Source organism: Hemicordylus capensis, chromosome 1 (genome assembly GCF_027244095.1).
Source record: "Hemicordylus capensis ecotype Gifberg chromosome 1, rHemCap1.1.pri, whole genome shotgun sequence".
Lineage (NCBI taxonomy): Eukaryota > Metazoa > Chordata > Lepidosauria > Squamata > Cordylidae > Hemicordylus > Hemicordylus capensis.
The window spans coordinates 367153122-367179349 of NC_069657.1; the positions used below are offsets into that span (position 1 = coordinate 367153122).

At 42.2% G+C, this 26228-nt stretch overlaps 2 protein-coding genes across 6 annotated transcripts in view; one reads left to right on the forward strand and one right to left on the reverse strand.

Annotated features, from left to right (window-relative positions):
- The window catches only part of SYNJ2 (synaptojanin 2), a 132667-nt gene extending 120050 nt beyond the window's left edge, over positions 1-12617 (forward strand). For both annotated transcript variants that reach the window (XM_053294060.1, XM_053294051.1), the window contains 4 exons: positions 1729-1841; positions 3100-3208; positions 8863-9062; positions 10019-12617. In XM_053294060.1, coding sequence (XP_053150035.1) covers positions 1729-1841; positions 3100-3208; positions 8863-9062; positions 10019-10777 — 1181 coding nt within the window. In that variant the 3' untranslated portion in view covers positions 10778-12617. The remainder of the gene's footprint in view (positions 1-1728; positions 1842-3099; positions 3209-8862; positions 9063-10018) is intronic.
- Positions 12618-14567: 1950 nt separating this feature from the next.
- SERAC1 (serine active site containing 1) overlaps positions 14568-26228 on the reverse strand; it is a 39390-nt gene continuing 27729 nt past the window's right edge. For 2 of the 4 annotated variants that reach the window (XM_053294105.1, XM_053294074.1), the window contains 5 exons: positions 22743-22843; positions 20127-20224; positions 19425-19607; positions 18514-18657; positions 14568-17332 (listed from right to left, as the gene is read on the reverse strand). In XM_053294105.1, the coding sequence (XP_053150080.1) occupies positions 17196-17332; positions 18514-18657; positions 19425-19607; positions 20127-20224; positions 22743-22843 (663 nt within the window). In that variant the 3' untranslated portion in view covers positions 14568-17195. The remainder of the gene's footprint in view (positions 17333-18513; positions 18658-19424; positions 19608-20126; positions 20225-22742; positions 22844-26228) is intronic. The other 2 variants (XM_053294095.1, XM_053294085.1) reach the window with 2 other exon arrangements.

Here is a 26228-nt window from a genome sequence, read left to right on the forward strand (position 1 = left end):
AGACTTTCCAGAGGCAGATCCCGACCCCAACCAGTCACTCCGGACCTGCTGTCCATGCATCGCGGACAGGTGTTACACCCCAACATCAAGATGCTAAAACTCACTGCATGGAGAATCAAGCCACTGAACCCAGCAACCGACTGTTAGAGGAGATCCTCTTTAACAAAAATAAACCTTCTACAAGGAAAATGTATGCTGCAAAGTGGAAACGTTTCACATTATAATTGGCAGCACACTTCTTTTTGTCTACAAGGGCTACCATACTGCAAGTACAATATTTATTTTTTACATTTGTATTCCGCTCTTCCTCCAAGGAGCCCAGAGCACAGTACATAGTTAAGTTTCTCCTCACAATAACCCAGTGAGGTAGCCTGAAATCTCTCTAGCCTGAAATTGGCTGGTCTCTCTAATACATCTATTGCCGCCATCTCTAGTTGTCATATGGGGATGGATACCTCTACTGTCTCTTCCCACCCCCTTTCCAAAAAAATTTCTTAAGGGTCTGGAGAAGATGTATCCACATGTGCAGGCCCCAGCACCACAATGGTCTCTTTCTCTAGTCCTAACAGATCTCATGAACAGTCCGTTCGAACCTATGGCTTCTGTTCCTCTTTGTTTTCTGTCTATTAAAACAGCTTTTCTCATAGCCATCACCTAGGCCAAAACGGTAGGGGAACTGTGTGCTCTGAGGTCTGATTCTTCTTATGTCAGATGTCACAAAGACAAAGTAGTTATGTGTATAGACTTGTCCTTCATTCCTAAAATAAACACCAGTTTTCACATTAAACAAGACGTAATCCTGTCGGCGTTCTTCCGTGACCTGCAGTCTGATTTGGAATGCTTACTCCACATGCTGGATGTTTGTAGAGCTCTGGCCTTCTACCTCAACAGAACTCACCCTAACCAACAACTTGGCAAGGACCCGCCCAAGGGCGTTAAGGCCCACTCTACAAGAGTGGTAGCTTCCTCAGCCGCCAACCTATTAGGTGTTTCCATGACGGAGATCCGGAGAGCTGCAAGCTGGTCTTTGGACTACCCCTTCATTAAACACTACATGCTAGACCTGAGGTCCTCCAAGGATGAGCGTTTTGGGAGGGAAGTCTTGAAGCAAGTTCTCTTCTAACAGCAGATGAGTTAAGTCCAAGAAACCCTCCTCCTGTAGGAGGTTGCTAATCACCCAGTGGTGTGAATACGCTGGGATCATGTCAAGGATAAACAGGTTGCTTACCTGTAACAGATGATCCTTGAGTGATCCTAGATATTTTCACATCCCACCCCAACTCCCCTCTTTCTTGGAGATCGTGCTCTGGGAAACATCTATGTTTTACTTACCTGTTCTCTCACTTACCTTCTGTAGTTCCACTTACAATGGTCGCTGAAGTCCGGCGGTCGTCCAGGAATCAAGGAGAGCAGCGCTCTGCTCGCCTTTCTGACAGACACATGTGTGCCATGGGTGGAGTTGGGAGTGCCATGCAAAACTTTGGAATCTTCCCAAATGGTCTCCTGTGCAGGTGTGTATCCCAGTGGTGTGAATACCTAGGATCACTCAAGGATCATCTGTTACAGGTAAGCAACCTGTTTTTCTCTGGACAGCTCACAAAATAAAACAACTTCCCCCCACAAAGTAAAACAATTGAATAAAACCTAATTTAAAGCACTCGAAAAGAAAAATTATAATTATTTTAATTTTTTTTAAAAAAAAGTTTAATCCATGTGCCTCTTCTGCAGCCGGAATAGCTGTTAAAAAATCTCCATCAGATGGCGCCATTTCTTCAGGAGGCCATTCTCTGTCCTCCATACTGCAGACGGCAAAGCTTCTTCCAGGAGCACCACAACAACCAGTGAGTAGTTCGGCAGAATTGTTCAAAGTATATTTAGTGAAAAGAAGGAGTGGTATGCCAAATTTTAAATTCATTTACCCAGTGTAGTATTTCGTTATCAGCAGTGAGCTAAAAACTTCTTATGAGGTGCTGTAATTCAGCAACCATTATCTGAAGGATGAGGGTATTAAAGGGGTGCGTACATGGCCGACAGATAGGCACACACATGCTTTTTGGAATTTTATGAGCGCCTATCAACTTGATCTTCTTGCCAATGTGTGGTGATGATGATAAATCCAAGAAGCAAATTTTGGGGGACAGAGATGGAAAGAGTAAAAGCAATAAGGGTGTAATGATGAGCAGTACAACCCTATCCCTGCATCCCTAACAATTCCAGTGAGCTCTGTGTATCAATAGAAAGGTTAAGGTCCTAGGGCTCAGTTTTGTCCTTGGACAAAGTTACTCTCTGAACCATCTGTCCAAGTTGAGGCATGTTGGTAGGCTCATGTGGGGGCCATTGGATATGATGCATTGAATATTGGCTTTAGACCCAGGCCTGCCCCACAGGATCATTGTGAAAATAGTGAGATGAGAATTGTAAAAATGATAAATACAAATTTCTTCATGGGTTTGATACCTTTACAAAACAGAATTGGTAATCGGAAGCAATTGCTACTAAAGTGGGTACCTTTTGTGGTAACTATTGCTATAAGCACCCTAAATTAGAGAGGCATTATATGTTTGATAACATTTTATTTTATAAGATTTAAAAATATTTTAATGATAAATTTTAATATTCTAGAACCAATCCTTAAAAACCATACACTATAAGCCAGCAACCAAGAACCATAATCTGTGTTCACCCAGAGCAATCCAGTTTCTCCACCATCCAGGGAAAGAGCCGTCTTTAAAAGCTGTCTTTCCCTGTTTCCTAAATGACAGAAGAGAGGTGGTCATATGAACTTAACTGGGCATAGAACTCCAGAGCTATAGTGCCACTACAGGACTTTGTCACCCTCTGCCAAATCTCCATGGTGGCAGCACTCTAAACAGGGCCCTTCTCGAAAATCTGTGTATACGTGTGGAGGGTTGTTCTTGCACATCAAGGATTTGTTTGCATTCGTTCATGAGCAGTAACAATGACCTGTGGAAATATTGTCTGCTATCATCTGTGCACCCTGCTTTCATCAGTGGCATATTACCCCTGTTCTCTGTATGACTTTCTTCTGTGCTGACTCTTGTATTTAACTTTTTTTCCTTTCTGTTTTATTCTTGAAAGCCAAAATCACGGACTGGAATTAGTAAGCCCTATAATGTCAAACAGATCAAAACCACGACCACTCAGGAAGCAGAGGAAGCCATTCGCTGCCTGATGCAAGCAAGAGGAGGTAAAGTGACCCCTGCTTTCTCTTTCTGTGATATCTTCTGATAAATAAGAAACTTACATTAGGAATGCATCTTCCCTCATCAAATTTTATTACTGCCGTTTTCATGTCCTGTACAATGTAACATGGAAAGCATACATAGGAACATAGGAAACGGCCATATACTGAGTCAGACCATTGGTCTATCTAGCTCAGTATTGTCTTCACAGACTGGCAGCGGCTTCTCCAAGGTTGCAGGCAGGAATCTCTCTCAGCCCTATCTTGGAGATGCTGCCAGGGAGGGAACTTGAAACCTTTTGCTCTTCCCGGAGTGGCTTCATCCCCTGAGGGGAATATCTTGCAGTGCTCACACATCAAGTCTCCCATTCATATGCAACCAGGGCAGACCCTGCTTAGCTATGGGGACAAGTCATGCTTGCTACCACAAGACTTTTTGTTTCAAACTGTGTTTATTTTCCCCTTTTTAAACAGACCTCATTAAGTCAACACATATGGTTTTAAAGGAGTCCATTGAAGTCTCTTACGTGAATGGTACACTGAAGCTATAGAAACAGTAATGTTCTAAGTGAAAATAGTTCCCGTAATTGAAATGGACTGTTGTGTTTTAGTGTGAAGTCAGCCTCAATTTGCTCTATTTGCAGAAGTGCTCCCTTGCCACAGCGATTCTTAGTGGCTTAATTGTTAAAGTGGTCAACAGTGGCTGATATACAATGCAATGTTATGTGTGCCTTGCCGTGTAACGTTTGTACACTTGCACAAGAGCACTGTTGCTCTAAATGCAAGAATTGCATTAGTTGCACAGTTGATGGCCATTGGAAATCATGGCTGTCAACTGCACAGCTGTGTTTGTGCAATTCTTGCATTTTGCACACCTGCACAAATGTTAGTTAATGTTGCGCAGTATGCCAACCATCATTTTCAAGTGGTCTGTGAGACTTCAGTTAATTCCTTCTGCATTCTGACACATTTGTACTGAGGATTGGAGCAAAGGAAAAAGGGAACTGTTGCAAGTTTCTGCATTTCCTTGTCACTGAGGCATTTGCCAAACAATAAAAGCACTACTATTCAGAGCCATTTCTTAGATTGCTGCTTCCAAATGAGAGGCCACTCGAAAGTTTGGTGGCCACTCCAAATGGCAGCTGTAACATGCAAGAAATGCTAGCTATGCGGCCACCAGCTGCCTATATCTGATGTGCTCTGGGGACTCTTTACAAAATAGAAGCATTGCTGGCCACTGAATGGTTTGTAGGCACCTGATACTGTAGCATCGTTGAAGTAGTTGTGGACCAGCTTGGGACATCACCAAGAGCCCTGTGTAAGTCACCTTGAGCTTTCCAAAGGAAGAGCAGGAATATGTGCAATAAAAGAACTATAGTAAGCAACTCTCACACATTACGATAGCTGTCTGGAACATTGTCAGGTGGTATAGCAATAATATTAAAAAACAGACAGCATGTGGTGGTCTTTAAAAAAAAAAAAACACAACCCTAGAAGGAAACCAGACTAGTGCTCCACATTGCAACAAAGTTTAAGCCTTTTGTATCTCAAATGTAGTCGCCTGCAAAAGTAATTGAGCTCTGGAAAGGTGGGATTGATTCTTTCCATCCACAACTCGTCAACAGAGCTATTATCCAAATGTGGCTTCAGCTTTCCCTCCTGTACAATAATTATACAATCTACCATATTGTGGAACCCACAAGAAACTTAAGTTTTCTGAAAGCATCCAGCACATTCCTTGGCCACCATATGAATATCTGAACTGGTGTATGTTGTGGCTGAGGCTAGGGCTGCCATATGGAAAAGAATACAGTTCTCCTGTATCTTTAAGAGATACACAGAAAAAGGAATTTCAGCAGGTGCAGTCTTTCTTCTCCCTGCATAACATACAAACAGCCCTGCTGGACCAGACACATACACTTCACTTGGCTTAAGTCAGAAAAAACATCCTGTTTCATACAGTGGCCCACCAGATGCCTCTGGGGAGCCCACAGGCAATGCCCTCTGTCCTGCTGTTGCTCCCCTGCAAATGGTATTGAGAGCAGGAATGTGCAAATCAATTTGGGTAGAAATCGATTTGTACCAATCTAGCTGATTCGGGTGACTTGGAGACAGAACAAATCACTCCTGTAGTCCATTGGCTAGATTTGGGTCCAAATCAAATGGCACCAGATTCGAATCGATTCGAGATTTGGATTCCTCCTATTAATTTCCCCAGATTCCCAGATTCCTTTAAAAAAAAAAAAAAAAAAGCTAAGCTCTAGCCCTTGTAGAAGTGGAGTTATGGAGCAAAATATGTGGTCACTATTTTTCAAGTGTTGGGACAATTTGGTGTACAATAACATTTCCTCAATGAATCCTTATGAGGATTCATTACAAACCTTCATTTCTTCTATTCATTTTGACTATCTTTGGACAGTGCCAACTGTCAACTACCATGTGCCAACTATACCCCCCTCCCACCCTCAAGGCAATGGGGTACTACTCAGCATGGTGTGGTGATTAGAGTGTTGGACTTAGGACCGGCAACACCCAAGTTCAAATCCCCATTCAGCCATGAAACTCACTGGTTGACTCTGGGCCAGTCTTGTATCTCTCAGCCTAACCTACCTCACAGGGTTGTTGTGAGGGTACACATAACCATGTATACTGCTCTGGGCTCCTTGGAGGAAGAGCGGGATTGAAATATAAAATAAATAAAAATAAAAGTTTCTAGGAAGTGTTTGGATTTTTTGTTGTCTAATTACCTTTCCTCGTCACTTTTATTTATTTATTTAAACTGCTTTGGGGGATTTTGTTGAAAAGCGGTATATAAATATTCATCGTATTCGTATAATGAAACCCTATGCAGATTCATTGCACACAGAAGAGTTCAAACACCTCAGAAATTCTGAAAATATAAACTGAGTACCCAGTGGCTTGTGGATGGGCGGGGTGTGTGTGTAAATTGGCATATGGGATGCCACTAATTCCCCACCCCACCCACAAAGCAATGGGTCAAAATGAACAAAAGAAATGAAGGTGTGTAATGAAGACACCAAAGAATCTAAACACTTCAAAAATTTCTAAAAAAATTATGAGCACCCCAGTGTGTGGGGTGTGTGTGTGTAATTGACATATGGCAGTTGACAGTTGGCACTGTCCAATGACAGTCAAAATGAACAGAAAAAATGAGGGTATATATACAATGAATCCTCATAGGGATTCATTATGAGGAAAAGTTATTATACACCAAAGAATCTAAACACTTGGAAAATAGTGACTACACATTTTGTACTCTAAATCCACTTCTACAAAGGCTAGAGCTTACCTTTCCCTCACTTTTAATTAAAGTTGCGGATCCATGTTAGGGTTAGGATAGAGTGACTTCAAATCCCCATTATTGCTATGGTGGAAATAATGGGGATTCAAAATCACCCCATCCTAATCCTAGCATGAATATTCAAAATCAGTAAAAAATGATATACAAAATCTAATATACAAAATCAGTAAAAACTAAATAAAATCATTAAAAATCAACCAAGTGCCCCACTGCCTTGAAATCTGGCTGGTAGGTGGCTCCCATGGAGACCTACCCACCACTCAAAAGTGGTGCCCCTAGGACCTTTATAAGTGGTCCAAATCGTTCCAAATCAAATCAGATTCAGGGGATAGATTCAGACACAAAACAAATTGGGTGCTCCGATTCAGGCACAAATCGAATCTAAAAAATGGATTCGTGCGCATCCCTAATTGAGAGGCATCTTGCCTCTGAGGCTGGAGGTGGCCTATAGCCCTCAGACTAGTAGCCATTGATAGACCTGTCCTCCATGAATTTATCTAAACCCTGCTTAAAGTCCTGATCATGCAAATGGATGGAGGCCATTTTAGTGACATCCACGCCTGCATAGAGGCCTGAACTGGCCCAGGCTACTCGGTTCGAGGCCAGTGGGGGTGGGGAGCGATGGCACTTTTAAGGTATTTTTTTACTTTCTCCCCCGCCTGCTCTACTTTTAGGGAAGCCCCCCTGCCCCCTTTTTTACTGGTAAAGGGGAATGCTCACCAGATTCCTTCAAATTGGGCCCAGTTCAGTTCGAATTCAGACCAGCCAGGGCCGGTCCAGGTCAACCCTGAACCCTACAGGCCGAGCCGGCTTGACACTGAGCCAGCTCACTCCTGTTTGAAGATACAAGAGACCTGTCCTCTTTTCTATATGGCAGGCCTAGCTGTGGCATTGGATCATTTGCCAAGGCTGAATTTCACTTGGTTGTTCATTTCAAACTAAGTAATTGTGCAGTGAGAAAATGAACATGCACACACAGAGTTTCATGAACAGCAAAAGCTCGCCACAACTGGGAATGAACTATTAGATAGGGTAGATGTATGCATCAAGGAGATTTTGCCGCAGGTCCCCGTCCCCCCCGCCTCCATGCTTGGGATCTCACTAGCAGCCAAAGGAGATAGTAAGTACAATTTTCTTACAGGTCAGACTGCATGGTGGATTTTCTTTTTGCTTACTGCTGTAGTATGTTGCCTGGTTTGCTTAGCTTAACCATTCAGGAGTGTGTTACTGAATGCATCCCTTATTCTGCAGGCCTCTCTGGCATTACATGCTTTTCTTGCTTCTGCTGCCTGCTGGTGGCAAACTAATATGCTACAGTAATAGGGGCACTAGATGACTTTGAGGTACCTTCCCGACCTATAGTTGCATGACTTACGTAGGGTGAGCTGTAAAGGAAGTACACTGCCTGATTCTTTGGGCTGGTTAAGTCAGCAGAGTTCACAGTACTAATTTAAGAACTGAGCCAAAATAAACTGTGTAACAGAGTGGAAACTGAGGCATGTTAAGTTTATTGAACAACGTTACTAAGGTTTATTTCCTAGCTATTATCAAATTATAAACAGTCCTACTCAGAGTGAATGAGCGTCCTAACAGAAAAGTAAGTCCCAAGCATCCAGGAAGAAATACAAGCTGACCAATCAATCTATAGAACGGATGATTGACACGAACATTCTAAACTCTACCCCAAACCTATCCACAGATATACATGCAGTCCCTCAGTGGCAAGAACAAAGACCATGTATACCCACATAAATCCCAACCATCTGGACTCATGCGGAGACATAATAATTTGTTTCCACATCCTCATTTTCAGAGCAAGAAATCTAGTTTTTGCCTTAGTGTTGTGGATTGTTTCTTTTTTGCTTTATATTTAACCTGAATGAAACAAGAGAAGCCAATTTTGTTTTAGGGTTGTTTCAGTCAGTCAATATGTTTGTTCAATCAGATAATTACAGAACTATGGTTTTAAAAATCCTTTAGCATTTTCACTGACTCTAGACTCGTTTTCACAAACGTTACTATGTTAGGTTGGTGACATTCTTCTCTGGTATCTATTTTCAGCCCACACAGTGCTTATGTTAGTACAGCCTTGGGTCAGCCTTGGGTCTCCAGATGTTGTTGGGCTACATCTCCCACCATCCCCCACCACAGTGGCCTTTGTCATTGTGGCTGGAGCTTGATGGGAGCTGTAGTCCAACATCATCTGTGGATCCATGGTTGGGAACCCCTGTGTTAATGGGAAATAACGTTGTTTCTAATAAGACAGGTTGGCAAAAGTGTACTTTTGAGTTTATCTGGCATAAAGAATAAAACGGTTTGCTCCCTTTTTGGATTTCAGTAACACCAGAGGAAGCCGTGACGCCCATTGCAGCAAAACCCCAAACCAGACCTGAAACATTTCCCAGTGTTCCAAAGCCGGCAGCACCGCTTCACAGCCTGCAGCCAGCCCCAGTGTTCATACCTCACCGCCCTCCACCAAAAATCCCAGTTGCAAAGAAACCGGTACCCTTGCAAAGGATGGGAGGGAAGCAAGGACATGTGAGTGTTGCCATAGATTCTGCCTTCTAGTACACAGAGAGATTGCAGGCTGTTAATATTCAGGTGTCGTGTCTGGCGTTTGTATGTGCTAATACTGGATAAGTGCGAAATTGCATACTTTTCAACCCAACACTCGGTTGTGGCAGAACTGAGTTAATAGGTATTCAGCCTTTTAATCTCCCATGTAGCACTCATCTGCTAGCTGTGGTTAAGAGATGCTAGCATTTACATCTGCTCTAGAGTTATATGTAGAAACAAGGGTGCAACATCTAATAAAATCTAAGCTATACACACCTATTGTGTAAGCTATCTATCCCCATGGCAGCAAATGGTGGCACATTTAAGATGTGCTTAAAAATGTTAATTCCTGATTTCAAAAGCAACCCTGCTCATGCCTTTCACTTTCAGTTTGCTTCGATGAGAGTTGTTCAAGGAGGCCCGACTTCTGTGTCGTCATGAAAATGTTTTACACTCAGAATTATGCAGATCAGTAAAGTGCCTTTTGTTGCATCCACTTGCACATTTTGTGAGCAGCTTGTATAGAGGCTGGAGTCTAGAAGACTAGAAGTGGCCTGACTTCAGGGAATAGGAATAAGTAGCCACAGAAAGCAGGTTCTTTTAAACACTGAAGCTTTTTGAACATTTTAACTTGGATTTCCTCAAGCCTAAGAACTAGATTTTTAAAAAATAAATAAATAAATAAATGCAAGTGGAGGTTATTATCAAAATAAATTTGATAACAGAGTATGGAAAATTGCATATGTAGATTGTCAGATGGCTAACAGTTGCCATATATCTGTTAATAGTCTTCAATTTGTTTTTACTGGCTTAAGCCAAGTGAAGAGTGTGTGTGTGTGTGTGTGTGTGTGTGTGTGTGTGTGTGTGTGTTTTCAGCCACTAAGTTGAAGGGTTAGTGGAATGGCTGTTGATTGAGATTATCTTTTTCTCATCCGTAGTCTCCAGAAGAGCCATTTGAACAGACCGTGGGCCACTTCTCCTTTTTGCCAGAGCCTTGCCTTGAAGCCAGATCCATTACTAGCCCTACAAGGGCAGCCCCTGTTCCTAAACCAAGAACAATGCATCCTGGCAAAATCCTTGAGAGGAGGAGGAGCAGCAGCAGCAGCAGTGAGAGGCAGCCGGCTGCATTGCATCTTTTAGAGGAAACTTCCATTCTTCCTTCTCAGAATTCTAACTATGCCCCAAGAGTTCCACCAAGGAGAAAGAAGTCTGCTCCCCCTGATTTCCATCTGCAAGTACTCCAGAGCAATGACAACCTTTTTCTTAAGGGGTTGACATTCAATTCCAACAATAACAACAATCCATCAGAATACAGTTCTGTGGTTCAGAATTCTGGCACTCTCCCACTATCGCCTAGTGAGTCCTATTTTCCTGCAACACCCGCCATTGCCAGCCTAGTAGATGATGGCTCTAAGCTCTTGAGGCCGACTGATTCGGAGTTAATTGCTGGTCTGAAAGTTCCTCCTCCACTGAACACCCAGCAGCAGTTCTTCAGCAATGATTTTCTAATGGAAAGTACCAGTCTCTTAGACCTGGAGGCAGAATTTTCTGTTCATCGCTCAGTAACTCCACCATTGCCTATCAGCCCAACACACGCCCCCAAAGACTTGAAACTTTCCAGTCCAAGAGGTTTCAGTCACTGGGTTACATTTGGTGAAGATGGCAACAATGGCACTATATCTCAAGAACCTAATTAAATGCTTGTCCTCAGTCAGAACCAAAATATCTGTGTAGACTCTGGCTCCAGTTTAAAATGATGAGCCTACATTTTCTTGTTTTTTCTTTCAGCAAATACAATAGTGAATCCCCCCCCCCCCCAAAAAAAAAACCCAACAACCCCTTGAAGCTCTACAACAGGAAAGGCCAAGTTCAACAAGTTACTTATGGTACTTCACACTCCTCTCTTCCCCCAGTTAATTTTGATTTAACTCCTATGGATCATTCATTGTTTCATGAAACATAATTGCAACAATTCCTGGTACAATTACTCCTCATTTCTACTGATTACTCACTTCCTGTATTTTGTGCTGGGAATAGTTGTCCCATACACCCTTGCAGGGAATATGACAGGATGGAAGATTCTACATCTTATAAGGAGTTTCTCTCTGTTTCTTGTTTGGGTAGTTAGAGTAATTACCTTTGAGACTGAAATCCTTACCACATTTATTAGGGAGAGTGTCTCATTGAAACCAGTGGGACATTTCTGAGTCAGCACTTTTTGGATTGCAGTTCATATCCTCAAACTGTCTATCTCTTTGCTTTTTAATGTTTATTAACATCTGTGAGAAGGCCAGTTTAAAACAAATAGTCTCAATTCAGCAAGTTCATTTCACTGAGGCCTACAAAAGAGAAAAGATTCTGCCTAGTGATAGCAGCATGTAATAATGTGGAATTGATTGTAGTGGTAGATATAAAGGTCATCTCCACAGCTCCTTTGAAATGATGCAGCAGTGAAGCGTGTTAGTAGTAGTATAGATTGCCTTCCATGTAGAAAGCCTGAGTAATGATGCCACTAATATACTTGAATATACAGAGCAGGAGGTTGGATGAGAAGACCGCCAAGGTCCCCTTCAGCGCTTCAGTTCTATGGTACTTTGGAAAACAAGGGCTATAATTAGATCAGGCACTAGAACATCTGCCTTGAGCTGTGTGGCTACAGTCCTTGTCAGACCTGAATTACAGCCTGAGGTGGCGAGTACTGTGGAGTTGCTCACACACAGCTCTCCTAGTATCTAGCTTGGTTGCCATTTTCTGTTACAGCCATTGACCCAGGCTCTGTTCAGGTCAACTAAGCCAGTATGATCAGGACCACTTTACCTTAGAGTAAATGAGGAAGAGACCCACATGAAAATCATACAAGGGCACACAAGGTACGCCCTATACTAAAGGCTCCCTAGTGTTCATCCTTTTGGGGTACAATTCTCAGAATGAAAGTACCCTCAGCATAACACAGAGTTAATAATGGTACTATTGGAAAGAACTCATGAGTTGACATAGTGTAGTTATAAAAAGCAAAGGGAAATTTTATTTGTAATAACTGATAGTAGAACATATACAAGTTCTGCCTCTAGGAATTATACAATTAAGTTACAGTGGACCCTCAACTTACGAAGTTAATCCGTTCCGAATGCACGTTCGTAGGTCGAAATTTTCGTAAGTCAAAAAGCGCACCCACGGAGGTCTGGAAACATTCGTAAGTCGAGGAAACCGCATCTAAAAATTCGTAAGTCGAGGAAGCCGCATCTAAACCGGCAACGACTTCCGGTCATTTTTGCCGTTTGTAAGTCAAAAACTACGGATGTCGAGTAGTTCGTAAGTCGAGGGTCCACTGTACATAATCCAATGTTGGTGCAATGCTGGTAATTTATTAGTGGCAGAACTTGGTTATTTTTAATGAAGAAGTGTAAAGCTGGTGATTCTCTTTTTAACTGGTCCTAAATAGTAAAGATGGGAAAACCTGTATCATGTATTTTTGGAGCATCCTTTTTTATTGAAGTTGTAAATAATAACATTAAATTTCTTTTTTAAGAAACAGAACTTAGCTTATTTCTTCCTAGGTTACCTCCAAAGATGAAATGTCAAATGTTTTACTTGATGCCTCTGACTTCTATTAATCATAAGCTAAATAGGTAAAAAAATAAGTTATTCTGGTAAGAACTAATCTGCCTGCTTTCCTTTCACTATTCCTACAACTAGACCAAATTTGGTCCAAATTGGTTAGGCAGTCCAAAAATTAGCCCACTTGTGCCTCAAATGTTCATGTATCCGCCATATTGAATCAGAGTGGAGAACATCATTGCAAACTACACCATTGAGGTGTCCCTGTGTCACTCACTACAACTGTACCAAATTTGGTTCAAATCAGTTACAGTTCTCAAATTAGCCCACTTGCTCCTCAAACTTTTGTGTCTGCCATCTTGAATTGGGGTAGATGGCATCATCACAAACTACACCACTGAGGTGTCCCCATGTGTCCCTATAACTGTACTCAATTTGGTTCAGTAGGCTAAAAAAAGTGAGATCAGATATGTAGAATGGTAAAATGTGTTCATGTATACTCCCCATGACTTTAGCTTCCTTGGAACTTTTGTACAACTGGAGAGGTAGGAAATAAAAATAAGTAGCTAGAGAGCCCTCATAATGTTTTATGCACCTCACCACAGCCTATCAAGAGAACCTTGCTAGATCAGACCTGTGGTCCATCTAGCCAGGCTTTCTCTTACAATGGACAGCCAGAAGTTTCTGGGAAGGTTACAACCTGAGCCAGCAATAGTATCTTTGCTGTTAATTATACTGGCCCCCATACTGCGCAGCAAGCTGCCAATCCAAGCAAGAGACACGCTCACTGCTTCCGAGCCACTCTACACTGCATATGCTGTTAAGGCAGGGCTACTCTGTGGCGCACTGAGCACAGGAGTAACAGTGCAAGTGCATTAATGCATGCCACAGAGCAGCCCCATAAACAGGTGAAAATGGGGTGCAATAGATGAGGTGAAGAGTGGCTCAGAAGCAGAAAGCAGCCTCTCCCTGCAGCATGTGGGCCACTATTAATTATTATATAATTATAGTATATACATTATTATAGGAGTAAAGTTGTATGGGTTTGCTTTCATTTAAGCACCAATGACTGACACTGTCAAAGCTGACAGCACCAGCCAAATGTTAGGCAGCTAGGTAGTTCTCTGCTTGCTACATATTTCTGGTTTGTGGCTTTGTATAGAAATTCTTCAGCTTTCAAGTGCCCCACTTTGCTACTTTCCCCATTACCTTTTTCATTCTCACTACTAGCAAGATTTGGAGGGCTATTTTATGCATTCAGAGCAAATGAAAGATAACATAGGAATGGCATTCTACTGCTTGCCAAATATACTGCAAAGCCCTAACTCTTCCCCCTTAATAAAGAAATCAAAACTGTCATTGGATATTTATGGTTTCATCTCTACATAAAATGAGAAGGGTTATTATTAAGAAAGAGGAGCATAGTTTATTGTTAATGCCAATATTCTCTGCAACAAAGATAATTTAACAGCTTTGTGGCAGCTCATTTGCATGATAATAAAAGCTTTGGCAAGGAAGCCAAATTAAGTGGATTTATAAATTGCAAATGAAAGTTATTTTTATTACTCCAGTTGAAGAAGTAAAGTATCTGGTCTTCGGCAGTATATCCTATAGCTGGCTGACTGGCGAGTTGCCTCATTAAAACTTTTCAGTAGTGTGCAGTCAATCTCAGTTCACACCACTCACCATGAACAGATCAAGGTCACAAGACAGAATGTACAATAAAGGATCGTCTGCCCCAAGTGGCTTATCTGCTTTTTAGATGTTTGATGGTTAATCAGAACTTCAAGTTCCAATATGATAGCAGTGCCTATGATGCAAAACTAGAAACACAAAAAATGCTGTCAATATATATATTTATACTTGTTGCATCATATAAGCATGCATATAATCACTCAGTGTGGGAAGGAGAGAAAGACTCAATTAACTGTGATGGTGCTTATATACTGTTTTTCGTGCCATTTCTCATCCAGGCACCTTGTAAACTATCTTGGCTTAGGACCAGTTTGCTAATGTATGTTTCTTAGTCAAAATCTGTAGCATCAAGTGACTCATGTGTGAATGCCCTATCACAAATTAATTACATGATGTCAACTTAGCCACACAAATCTTCACACATTTGATATAAAATATTCCGCACAATAGTTCTCATGCAACAATTTGAGGTTTTAATTGTTTTTAATAGTGTTAACATTTTAAATTTTAATTGTTGTGATGTTTTAATATTTTTCTCTGTTTTTATTGTTTTGCCCAGAGACTTACGTTTTGGGTGGTATATAAATGTTTTAAATAAATAAATAATTTACATGTGCAACTATAGGTCACCAAGTATTGAGTAATCAAGCAAGGAAAGATCAGATGCTTCAGATGTGTGAACTAGCCTTTCAAGAATTTTAGCAGGACTGCCAGAAGGGCTAAGAAGCAAGCAGAGGAGTGATTACAGTTTATCTTGCTTAGCTCCTTTGGCCAATCAACTTCTTTCAAAGAGGAGGCTCCAGTACAACTCTTCCCCAAGGATACTGGTCTTCATGAAACACGTGAGCTTAATGCAAAGCAGGGCTGGACTGATTAACAGTTTACGTTTTCCTTCCCAGAGCTGCAAGATGTTATGTTGCTCACAGGGATGCGCTCCTCCAATAACTGAAAATAGTTGCCCTAAGCCATCACAACTCACTATTTGTCAGCAGTTGGTTAACTACCATTATACATTATGCTCATGGAGATCGACTTCTGTGAGTCAAAAGCAACCCAAGATCTTGTGTGAACTGGGTCAAACTCTATTCTGCCATCTTGTTCATACAGATTTTACATAATAGAAGGGAGGGATGGACCAATATCGATTACTATTTGACTCAGGAAAGTAGCTGATTCTTCTTTATACTGACGAAAGTAGAATAGTCATTTTCAATAGGGCTGACAACCCAGCTGCCAGCTCCACCTTGTGCTGATCGTGGAGGCATGCGGAAAGCTATGCTATGATTACTTGTTATATCTGTCTCACTCTTCCTCTCAGATGGCCCTCAGGTCTGATCCAGTAAGGCTCTTCTTTTAACCAAAATGACAGACATGGGGATCCTAGGCAGTGCAGTTATTGGACCTTTTCCAAGATGAAACTACATCAGATATCTTCAGACGGATACTCAAGCTTAGCACAGAATGTTCAAGATCTTATACTGCACATACGTAGCTGGGGATGATGGAAGGTATAGTTCAGCAACATATAGAGGACCCCACCCAGGTTGGGAACCACTGCCTTAAGGTATATTACTCTAGAGTAGGCAGCAAGCAATATTTTACAATCAATCAAATAAACTGACTTTTAAGCCTATGAAATTGCACCTCACAGTGGTTTCTCTGCAATAAGACTTTTCTGGTTTTATTTGAAAATGATATATACAACACTATTTAGTTCATCATTGCACAAATATTACAATATAAATCAGACCAGAGTTGCTAACCTTACATGCTTTGCCCATGTTGGGAGCACAGTGGAATTACCTGCTTCAGACAGTGCCAACAATTAAACAAATCTTTGCTGTATATGGCAGTACACTAGCTCATTATAGTAGCATTGTTGAGTTCCCATTTTGGCTGCAAAAGGCAAATGAACTGTGGATTTGTTTTTCTTCCATTTTATTGAGTTTATATTGGCCTTAAATTGAAGGCTTGCGATTCAGAATATTTTAGGTGGTGACTACTACTATATTCTAAACTATCACAATGATGGTAAAGGTTTAAGAAGGTTCTCTGCTTTTATTCTGCAGTCTTTTCATGCAGGATAAATTAGCAAAGCTTCATTCCTCCACTCAACATTTTGACTGAAGATGAATGCAGAAAATCAGTCACCATGGGAGTAATACATTGAACCAGAATCCTTTAGAGAACAACCCTGTTTGCCTACTTCCTAGTGAACACAAGCAGCAACACAATCTACAAGTGGAGGCACTTGTTTGTAAAGTTTGAACCTGCAGGTTCAATTGTCACTGTAGAAACAGCATCAGACCTTTTGTCACATTTGCCTGTTTGTTTTAAGGCAGCTCTTATCATAAGATAGTGTAGTACTTTTGGTCTCAAATGTGAAAGGACATAACCCCATGGCTCCTACGGTGGGAGGCCAGATGCTTCATTCCAGTGCATTTGATCCCTACAGCACTCCCTTGCATGAAGTTCCAGCCTGTGCTTATCTAATATCCACTCTCCCCACCAATGCATGGGGCTGGCCAAGATTTTGTTATAGACTGAGTGCAGCGTGAGTGTTCTTGGGCACAGTGGCATCCAAATAGGAAAAAAAGACTCCTGGGGTAAAAAAGATATTTGCTAGGTTTTGGATGATAACTTTCCTGTGCTACATTTGCAGGCAAGCGTAAACAAAACCATTAAGGAAAACAAAGGTATCGTGGCATTGGCATATGAAATCTATGTACTGTGCTTTATGAAGTTTCCTCTCTTAAGTATATTGCAAAAATCTGCCAGCAACACCACTTGATGTGCCTTAGCACCCCTGTAAGCCCAGCAGTTTCAACACAAGTTTGCTGGAATTGCATCAGGAGCTGTTCTTCAGTTCCCCAGATCTTTTGCTAAAGTATCTTGAATAAACTTCAGGGTATGCTGGTAGAGGAAAGAGTCCTTGTTTTTTGGTTTGCAAATATTCAGGTGGCTAACTTCTACTGGAATGAGTTCTCCAATGCCTAAATCTGTAAAAAGAAAAAAATCCAAGCTACATTAAAATGTCAAGGAAAGGACAAATATCAATATACTATGCTGCACCTGGCCACATCTTACACAGTTTCCTAAATATACATTGCTGCATGTGTGTAAGCTGTGTTGAGGCTGTTGCAGAACACAGCAGTTCCGCTCCAATGTAAAGTTGTGTAAACACAGTTGTGCAATATGATGCCTATTGCAAAAAGTGAGTGTCATGCTACCGCGTTTGTGCAGCTTTGCACTGGAGCAGAAATGCTACGTTCTGCAATAGCCCCGAAAGAGCTTTAACACACACACACACACAGGGTCCTGCACCACCTGTGTCTTACTGTGCAGTCTGAAAGAGTAGATAGTAGATACACTGGAATAAAATAAAAATCTACTGAAAGAGATCTTGCTATATTTTCTACAAATTCTAAGAACAGACTGGGTACTGGTGGGTATTTGCATTGATTGGGCAAAGAGACACCTGTTAAAGTGAGGGTTCTTATATTTATAGAAGAGGCATAGCAGCTAACCCTGTATTCAACCCAGAATACAATAATCTCCCTCCAGTAGCTACTGCTAGTGTTTCTCCAAAATGGTGCTCTTTTGGCCTCTGCGCACAGGCGGCAGCCATTTGCGTGGTGGTACTGACCATGCAAATGGCTGCCATGCACACACATTGGCCAGAAGAACATTTAGGAGTCCAAAATGGCATTCAGAATGTTTCGAACGTTCTGACGCAGAACGGGGTCATTCCGTCTCGAGCTCAGAACACTCAAAACAGCCTGGTTTGTGGTCAGAATGTTCTAACCGTGAACTGTTCTGCACATCCATAGTACATCTAGCTTCCCACCCCAGATTCTCTAGGACTCTATTTAATGATATCTGGAAATTGTGTACTACTACATTTTTATGGTGCTAGTGAAAATTTAAAGTGCTCAAATTTTAACAATCTTTAATAAGCAGGGAAGGAGAGAATTGAGCGACTGGCTTATTTAGATGCTGGACTACAAAGGCCGTTCATCCATCTCTCTGTCAGACAGAAGTCAATTTTAAAGGTTTATTTTTCATACCACATTTTCTACCTATTTCTGGGTCTTTATATCACAAAACACCCATGGCTAGATCTTACTAGATCATGGGTGCTAGCAAATTTTTTAAGAGAGGAAGACTGAGGATGTCAGACCTGCAGATTCCACAGGTACAATATGGATTCTCAACATTCTACCAACTTGCGTTGGCAGTGTTTCTGCAAAACTCAAAACAGGAAAGTTCTTGTCCTTAGCAAATGAGACGAAGTCGTCATTCAGTGCTTTAAGGGCTGGAGAATCTAGAGGAAGAAGGAAAAAACCCTTAAATATATATTTTGGACCATATAAACTATAAATTATTCCAGCACACAAGACTTTGCCTATAGTATATATGAAAGATATACCTTAGAAAAATTATTTCAAGTTCAGAAAGACACTTCCTCTATAAAGTCTTACTTCAGAGAGATTAATGTTAGTCTCGTACATGCAACACTTGGTTTATCATCTAATCCTTGATCACCTGATATTTACATACATGTGCTTCACTGAAGTTAGAGACATCCATACTCTCTTGAAGTGCAAGATCTTGGTTGAACACATTTTCACATTACTGAAACCAAAGTGGCCCACCAGAGTTTTGCTACAGATTAACAGCTATTTCATCTCCCCAGAGAACTACATGTGAGAGGAGGGCTTAGGATCTTTAGAGGAGAATTCTCAGCTCCCTCATTATTTGGCAGAAACCATGACAAACTGTTGAAAGGTAAAGTGTACCATTGAGTTGGTGTCGACTCCTGGTGACCACAGAACCCTGTAGTTGTCTTTCGGTAGAATACAGGAGGGGTTTACCATTGCCATCTCCCACACAGTATGAGATGATGCCCGATATAGGTGTTTCCCATAGCCTGGGAAACATACCAGCGAGGATTCAAGCCGGCAACTTCTGGCTTGCTAGTCAAGTCATTTCTCCACTGGGCCATTAGGTGGCTCAACTGTTGAAACCAATATACTTTTATAATGTAGATATGCCAAAACATGACTGCAAATTACTGCAAACAAAACATACCTTTGCTGAGTTCCTTCACTTCCACAGAAGGAAAGAACAGAAATCTAACGTTTACTGAGTATTCAGCCAATCGTGAGCCATGATGAGGGACACTGTAGAAGACTATTCCTCGGGTGTTGTTTACAATGGAGTCCATTTCAGGGTCCTTGGAAGCATCTAGCAGCATCTTTTTAACTAAAAGACCTGTCAAGAAATGTATTCATGAACTAAAATTGGATCCGTGCAACAGGACTGTTTGTAAAATGATGCACAGAACAATCACATCCCTCTATCACCAATTAATGTGCAATTTCCATTTCGTCTCGTTGGTCTTACCTTACATACTGGGACTAAAATCTCACCACTGGAAATATTTTGGGGAAAGATTAGGTAAGTATCCAGTGATGGAATCAGATGGTAAAAAAATGAACCAACTCCAGGTTTATACTTTTAAAAACTATGTACCATCCCTCAAAATAGCTATAAGGTAACTTATTTTTGTTCAAGACAAACAGAGCTCTACATCAGCCACATTCAAGTATCAAAAAACATAGCTGTGGTGACAGCTTTAACACAGCAGCTATTCCCTGCTATTACTTTTTAGTGTAGCCTATAGTAGTTTTTCAGTACCTTGAAATGGAGCCATGGTTTCACCCTCAGCCCTTTTTTCTTTTTAACGGAGTTAACCAAATGCTTCTTTTTAAAGTAAATAAGTGGACTTGCCTCCCATGCTGTGTGACAGCCATATGAGAGGTCTGTCTCCAACACCAGCAGCTTTTAGTTTCTTGAGAAGCTCAGTACTCCTGTAGGCAATTGACTCCCTGCAGATGAATGAAAGAGAGGGAAGCAGGAGATGCAAATACGAATGTTCCAGTACTGCTTGTGAATGTTTACTGACACTTTCTGCTAAGGTGGCAACATATCCCATACAATCTGCTATCGTTAGGAAGGATTTTGTAGATTTCAGTCTGTTCAGCTGTAAGGGCAACAAATTGGCTTGATTCAGTGTGCATCATATTTTTAGTAAAGTAAAGTGTGCCACGAGTCGGTGTTGACTCCTGGCAACCATAGAGCCCTGTGGTTGTCTTTGGTAGAATACAGGAGGGGTTTACCATTGCCTCCTCCTGCACAGTATGAGATTATTGATTGATTGATTTCTATACCACCCTTCCAAAAATGGCTCAGGGCGGTTTACACAGAGGAATAATAAATAAATAAACAAATAAATAAGATGGATCCCTGTCTCCAGAGGGCTCACAATCTAAAAAGAAACATAAGGCAGACACCAGCAACAGTCACTGGAGGTACTGTGCTGAGGGTAGACAGGGCCAGTTACTCTCCCCCTGCTAAATAAAGGGAATCACCACATTAAAAGGTGCCTCTTTGCCAAGTTAGCAGGGGTTATGCCTTTCAGTATCTTCCTATGTTGCTGCTGCCCGATATAGGTGTTTCCCATTGTCTGGGAAACATACCAGCGGGGATTTGAACCGGCAAAGTCTGGGTTGCTAGTCAAGTCATTTCCCCATTGCCCCATTAGGTGGCTTCATCAGACTTTTACTGTCCTTTTAATAAATGTGTTTGGTTGCATTTTGTAACATGGCATTAGTCATAGAATAAAATTTGGTTGACTGAATCTATGCTGACACTATTCTTGAGGAGTCTCTCTTTACATCTTTCTCCAGGCCAAGGAATATCTGGGTTACAGTCAGACAATCTGTTGAAAAGTAATGTTACAATTTATTTATAAGGAAAGAGAATTCAGAAATAGACGTTTCTTCTATTCATTATTTTAATCAGTGGCGGGATAGAGTGGCAGAGAAATAAGGAATTTGGTTAATGGGATATTTTTCTAAAAATAGGTAACTGTAGCATCTTCCAATGGAATGATGCCTTTAACTTCCCAGATATCATTATGTAAGAAGAGCTGGATGAAAAACAAGAATCATGTCTCAGATGGTTGTAATTCTCCTGTAACTTTTATCTGTGCGAATATGTTGATCCAAAGCCCCAAATCCACAGGCTCAAATTCTAGTGCTGGCCTTAAACATTTCTGGACTAGAGTTAATTTTAAGGGTGACTTCAGATTATTAGTTACAGATGGCAGGTCCAAAACCGTAAGTAGGGCTGGAGAAGCCAGTGTTGACTTATTGTGTCCATCCACCAGAAGTAGGGCTCGCCACCAAACTCTGGGAACCAAAGATTCAGCTTTTATCAAGCCTGAATTAGGGATGTGCACGGAACCACAGAAGCATGGTCTGGCACTGGGAGGAGTGTGTCTTTAAGCGGGGGGTGGGGTGGTAGTACTTATCCCCACCCCCCGCCGCTCTTCCCCCTCCGGCGCTGGAGTTGGCAAAAACGTTCTTGGGGCGGCAGAGTTCCTCCCTGCTGCCCCTGCCCCCATCGTCGTCTCTGTAAGGGTTAAACTAGAAAGAGCTGGTGGCGCGCATGCGCCCTTTGCGGCGTGCACGCCCATGTGTGGCGCACGCGCGCCAGCAGCAAAAACAAGTGCGCGTGCCAAGAAGGGCACATGCGTGCCGCCAGCTCTTTCTAATTTAACCCTTACAGAGACAACAACGGGGTCAGGGGCGGCAGGGAGGAACTCTGCCGCCCCAAGAACGTTTTTGCCAACTCCAGCACCGGAGGGGGGAGAGAGGCGGGGGTAGAGAGGCGGGGGGAAAGTACTACCGCCCCCCCTTAAAGACACAATCCCCCGCCCTGCCGAACCGCCGGAATTCTGGACCGGTCCGGAGGCCTTTTCTAAGGCCCCGGACCGGTCCGTGCACATCACTAGTCTGAATCACCTTCTAAAAATGATAGGGAGAGAAATCAGGGTTGGTATGGAGAGAAAGCATTCCTTCTGGAATCTGCCACCTAACGCCACTGCTTCATATTGTTTCATAGAAAGATACTGGGAGAGACCACAGCTCAGTGGTAGATCATATACTTTGGATTTAGAAGGATTAGGCTCAATCGCTGGCACTTCCAATTTAAAAAGATCTCAGTCACTGACTGTTGGAATAAAGCTTCTTCGTCTAAACAGACCAACAGTGTGACTCAAGATAAAGCCGCTTCATATATTCAGAAAGCTGGACCTGACCCATCCTGCAAAGGCTCTCTTAAAGCTGAGTATCAAAACATGACTGGTCAATTATTTTGATCAAGTGCAGATGTGGATTTATGTTGCTTACAACATTTTAAAGTTTGGTATCACTATGCCATATCAATACAAGATTATTTGCAAAACAGAAAGAGCAAATCCCACCCTCCTCTGAAGAGCTGCGTGATCTTCACATGGTTTCTCTTTTCTTTTCCAAGTCGCGCTTAGAGTGCATTTGTTACCTGTAGCTCTCCACAGGACATTTTGTCTTCCAGTCACTCAGATGGGTGTCATATTCCACAGATATAATTCTAAGCACAGGGCAGTCGGACGCTAACCATGTCTGAATGTAGAAGTCATGAAAACAAGACAGAAAACAACTGAATTCACAAAAGAATGTTCAGGTTTCAGGCATTATAATCCGGAATAGCAATCTATAATGAAAGAGTAAAATTACAGGACACACAATTTTGAAACTGAAACTTCTTTCTGAAGAAGTTAAAAAGTTAAACCCTTTTAACAAGTTTAAAAATTTGTTTAAAGGTTGTGTGCCATCTTATTTAGAATTATTCAGTGTGAGTATACAAGGCATCCCAAGAAAATATATGAGAAAAACAGGTTGCTTACCTGTAACTTATGATCTGGAGGTGCTCCGTTGTCAGTCATGAGAAATGGGTAACTGCGCCTGTGCAGAGACCTTCCGGAGGGATTAATTAGCTTCTCTCTGGTGCCCCTCCCTGCCGTACACATGCTCAGTGCCTTCCTTTTATTGGTAGTCAGGAACCATCTTGATTCAGTTCCTTGCAGACTGCCTGTAGTTCAAATGATCCTCAACTGTTCAAGTCAACTGTCCAAACAGGTATATTTCTGTTTTTGTGTCCGTGTCTTCCATAATGCTGCAGCGGGGAGGTACGGACGGGTCTCATTACTGACAACGGATCACCTCCAGATCACATTACCTGTAAGCAACCTATTTATCTGGAAGTGATCCATAGTCATCATGAGGAATGGGTGAGAAACCAGCTTTCTCCACCTCACTGGCAGAGGGTGCAGCCATTCCACCCACTATTCCATTAATCTTTTCAGTACCTCTCTTCCAAATGTTACTTCCTCAGCCATTCACAAATTTATGGCATAGTGTTTTATAAATGCCAGATGTGTAGTCCAAGTTGCAGCTGCACACAAGTCTTTGAAATGCAGTCCAGACAAATGTGCAGCAGAAGTAGAGTACGCCCTGGTAGAGTGTGCCTTCACCACCCTCTGAGGTCAATGTCTCTGTAACTTGTACGCTAAGAAAATTAACTCCACCAATCAATGGGATAGTCATTGCCTTGAAACAGGTTGTCCCTTATTCTTGCCCTTAAGAACAATACAAAAAGCATTTTCGTACGCCGTACACTTCGTGTTTTTTGTAAATAATACAGAAGGCATCTCCCGACATCCAATGAATGCAACGCCTTCTCCAGCCATGTTGCAGGCTCTTGAAAAAATGGTGGCAGTATGATGTTCTGATTCAAGTGGAAGTTGGTCACCACTTTCGTAAGAAACTTGGATCAGTATGCATAACCACCTTGTTAGGGTAGAACTGTGTGTACGGTGTGTCCGCTCTCAAAGCGGTAAGCTCACTCACTCAACAGGCAGTAGTAATAGCAATCAGGAATACAGTTTTCAGTGTCAAATGACGCAGGCTTGTTGTATGAAGCGGCTCAAATGGTGGTTCCATCAACAACGCCAACACCAGTGACAAACTCCACTGTTCCACTGGATGGCACACCAGAGGATAGAGCTTACGGAGTCCTCTTAAGAACTTTTTGCAGTGCAGATGCAAAAATACAGTACAACCTAGCCAGCCTTTGTGCTTTGCTGAAATTGCAGCAAGGTGCACCCTCAATGACACTTTTGCTAAACCAGAATCCTTCAAGCTGGTAAAGTACAACAGAACTTGATTCAACGTAGCCGAGAAAGGATTAAAGGCACGATCCTTAGCATAAATAGCAAAGCGCTTCCATTTGCTAGCATAACTTTTCCTCATTGAAGGTTTACAACTGTTCAACAAAATCTTCCTTAAAAGCCGACCCTCCAAGCCATCAACTGTAGTACCTGAAGGGCCAGGTACAATACTTTCCCAGGGTCTCTTGTCAGAAGATCGGAATCCAGAGGCAGATGGTAATAAGTGTTGCATATCAGTCTGAGTAATGACGCAAACCATGACTGGTGTGGCCACCGTGGCGTCACCAATATTGTCTTGCTCAACAGGGTAGTGGAGGGAACATATACAATAGGCCTTTGCCCCTGTGTTGCTGAAAGGCATCCCCAAGAGATGCTTGCCCAATACCTGCACTCGAACAAAACTGTGGATATTTTTTGTTTTTAGCCGTAGCAAACATATCCACCTGCAGCATGCTCCAAAGAGCGGTCAAGTGGTCCAAACAAACTCATTTCAGTTCCCATTCGTGATGTCCTTGGTTCACAAACATCCTGCTCAAGTCGTCTTCTAGGGCATTCTCCATGTCCTTGATATGGATGGCAATCAGGAAAACATCCCGGGATATGCACCAGCTCCAGAGCTGTGCGCTTAGAGCACAAAGTGAACAAGAGATTGTTCCTCCTTGACAACTGACATAGGCAATCACTGTTGTGTTGTCCATTTGTAACTGTAATCTGCACCAATGGTGCAAAAGATTTTAGCACCAGATATGCTGCCATGAGCTCCAGGAAACTGATGTGCATCCTTCGTTGGCTCAATGGCCATAAGACTTGAGCCTGGTGTTCTCCACAATGTGCTCCACACCCCGACAGAGAGGCATTTGTGGTTACCCACCATGTCGGGGTTGGTGCTTCAAAAGAAGTTGGTGCCCTGAAGAAGATTGTCCCTCACTTTCCACCACCTCAAAGATTTCAGAACGGGGTGGGGGGATCCAGCAACATTTGTTGACTGTCAACGTTTGGCGGGAAGGACTGCAGAAACTACAGTTGCAGTTGATACATCCTCAGCTGAGCATATAGAACCGTCGCCTTCCTTCCTTATCTGATGGCATTGTATGGCTGTGACCTGATTTCGAAGAAGAGGCACAGTCTATTACCAATTAGTTTGGAATGGATGCTTTAAGAGGTAAGAGTTATCCTCTTCCTGTATTCAATACAAACTCTCTAGACATTTTGATGTTGGAGTAGAGGTTTGTAAGATCTCCCATGCCGTTTTAGCAGCCTTCGTAATAAATGGTAGCATTGGCAACACAGCAGGTTGCATGGATTGCACAAATGACATCATTTTATAGACAGGGTCCTCAAGGTCAGTAGCAGGTTGTTTTATCTCCAGACCCAACACTTCCACCATGTGCTGTATCATTTTAGTATAAGACTTCAGTTCTTCATTTGGCGAAGTGGATGGCTTTGGTGGCACGCCTTATGGCAGGTCAGAAGGATACCCCAGCACCCTCGCACCAACATTTGAATCAGTATCTGATTAATCATAGGAGTCATAAGAATCATCCAACGTTTCAGGTGGCTGCTCTGGCACTGGCACAGGCTCTGCTGCTGGTGGGGGCGGTGGATGAGACTGGGTATCCCCTACAGGAGTCAATGGCGGATGCCGAGGGCAATCTACCTCCAAAGGCACAGGAGGAACCACAGGCACTGGAACAGCAGCAGGAACTGTTTGAATGTCCTGGTTAACACAGGGGCAGCGGACGCAGCTTGAGGCCTTGACCTGGAAGATAATACTGGGG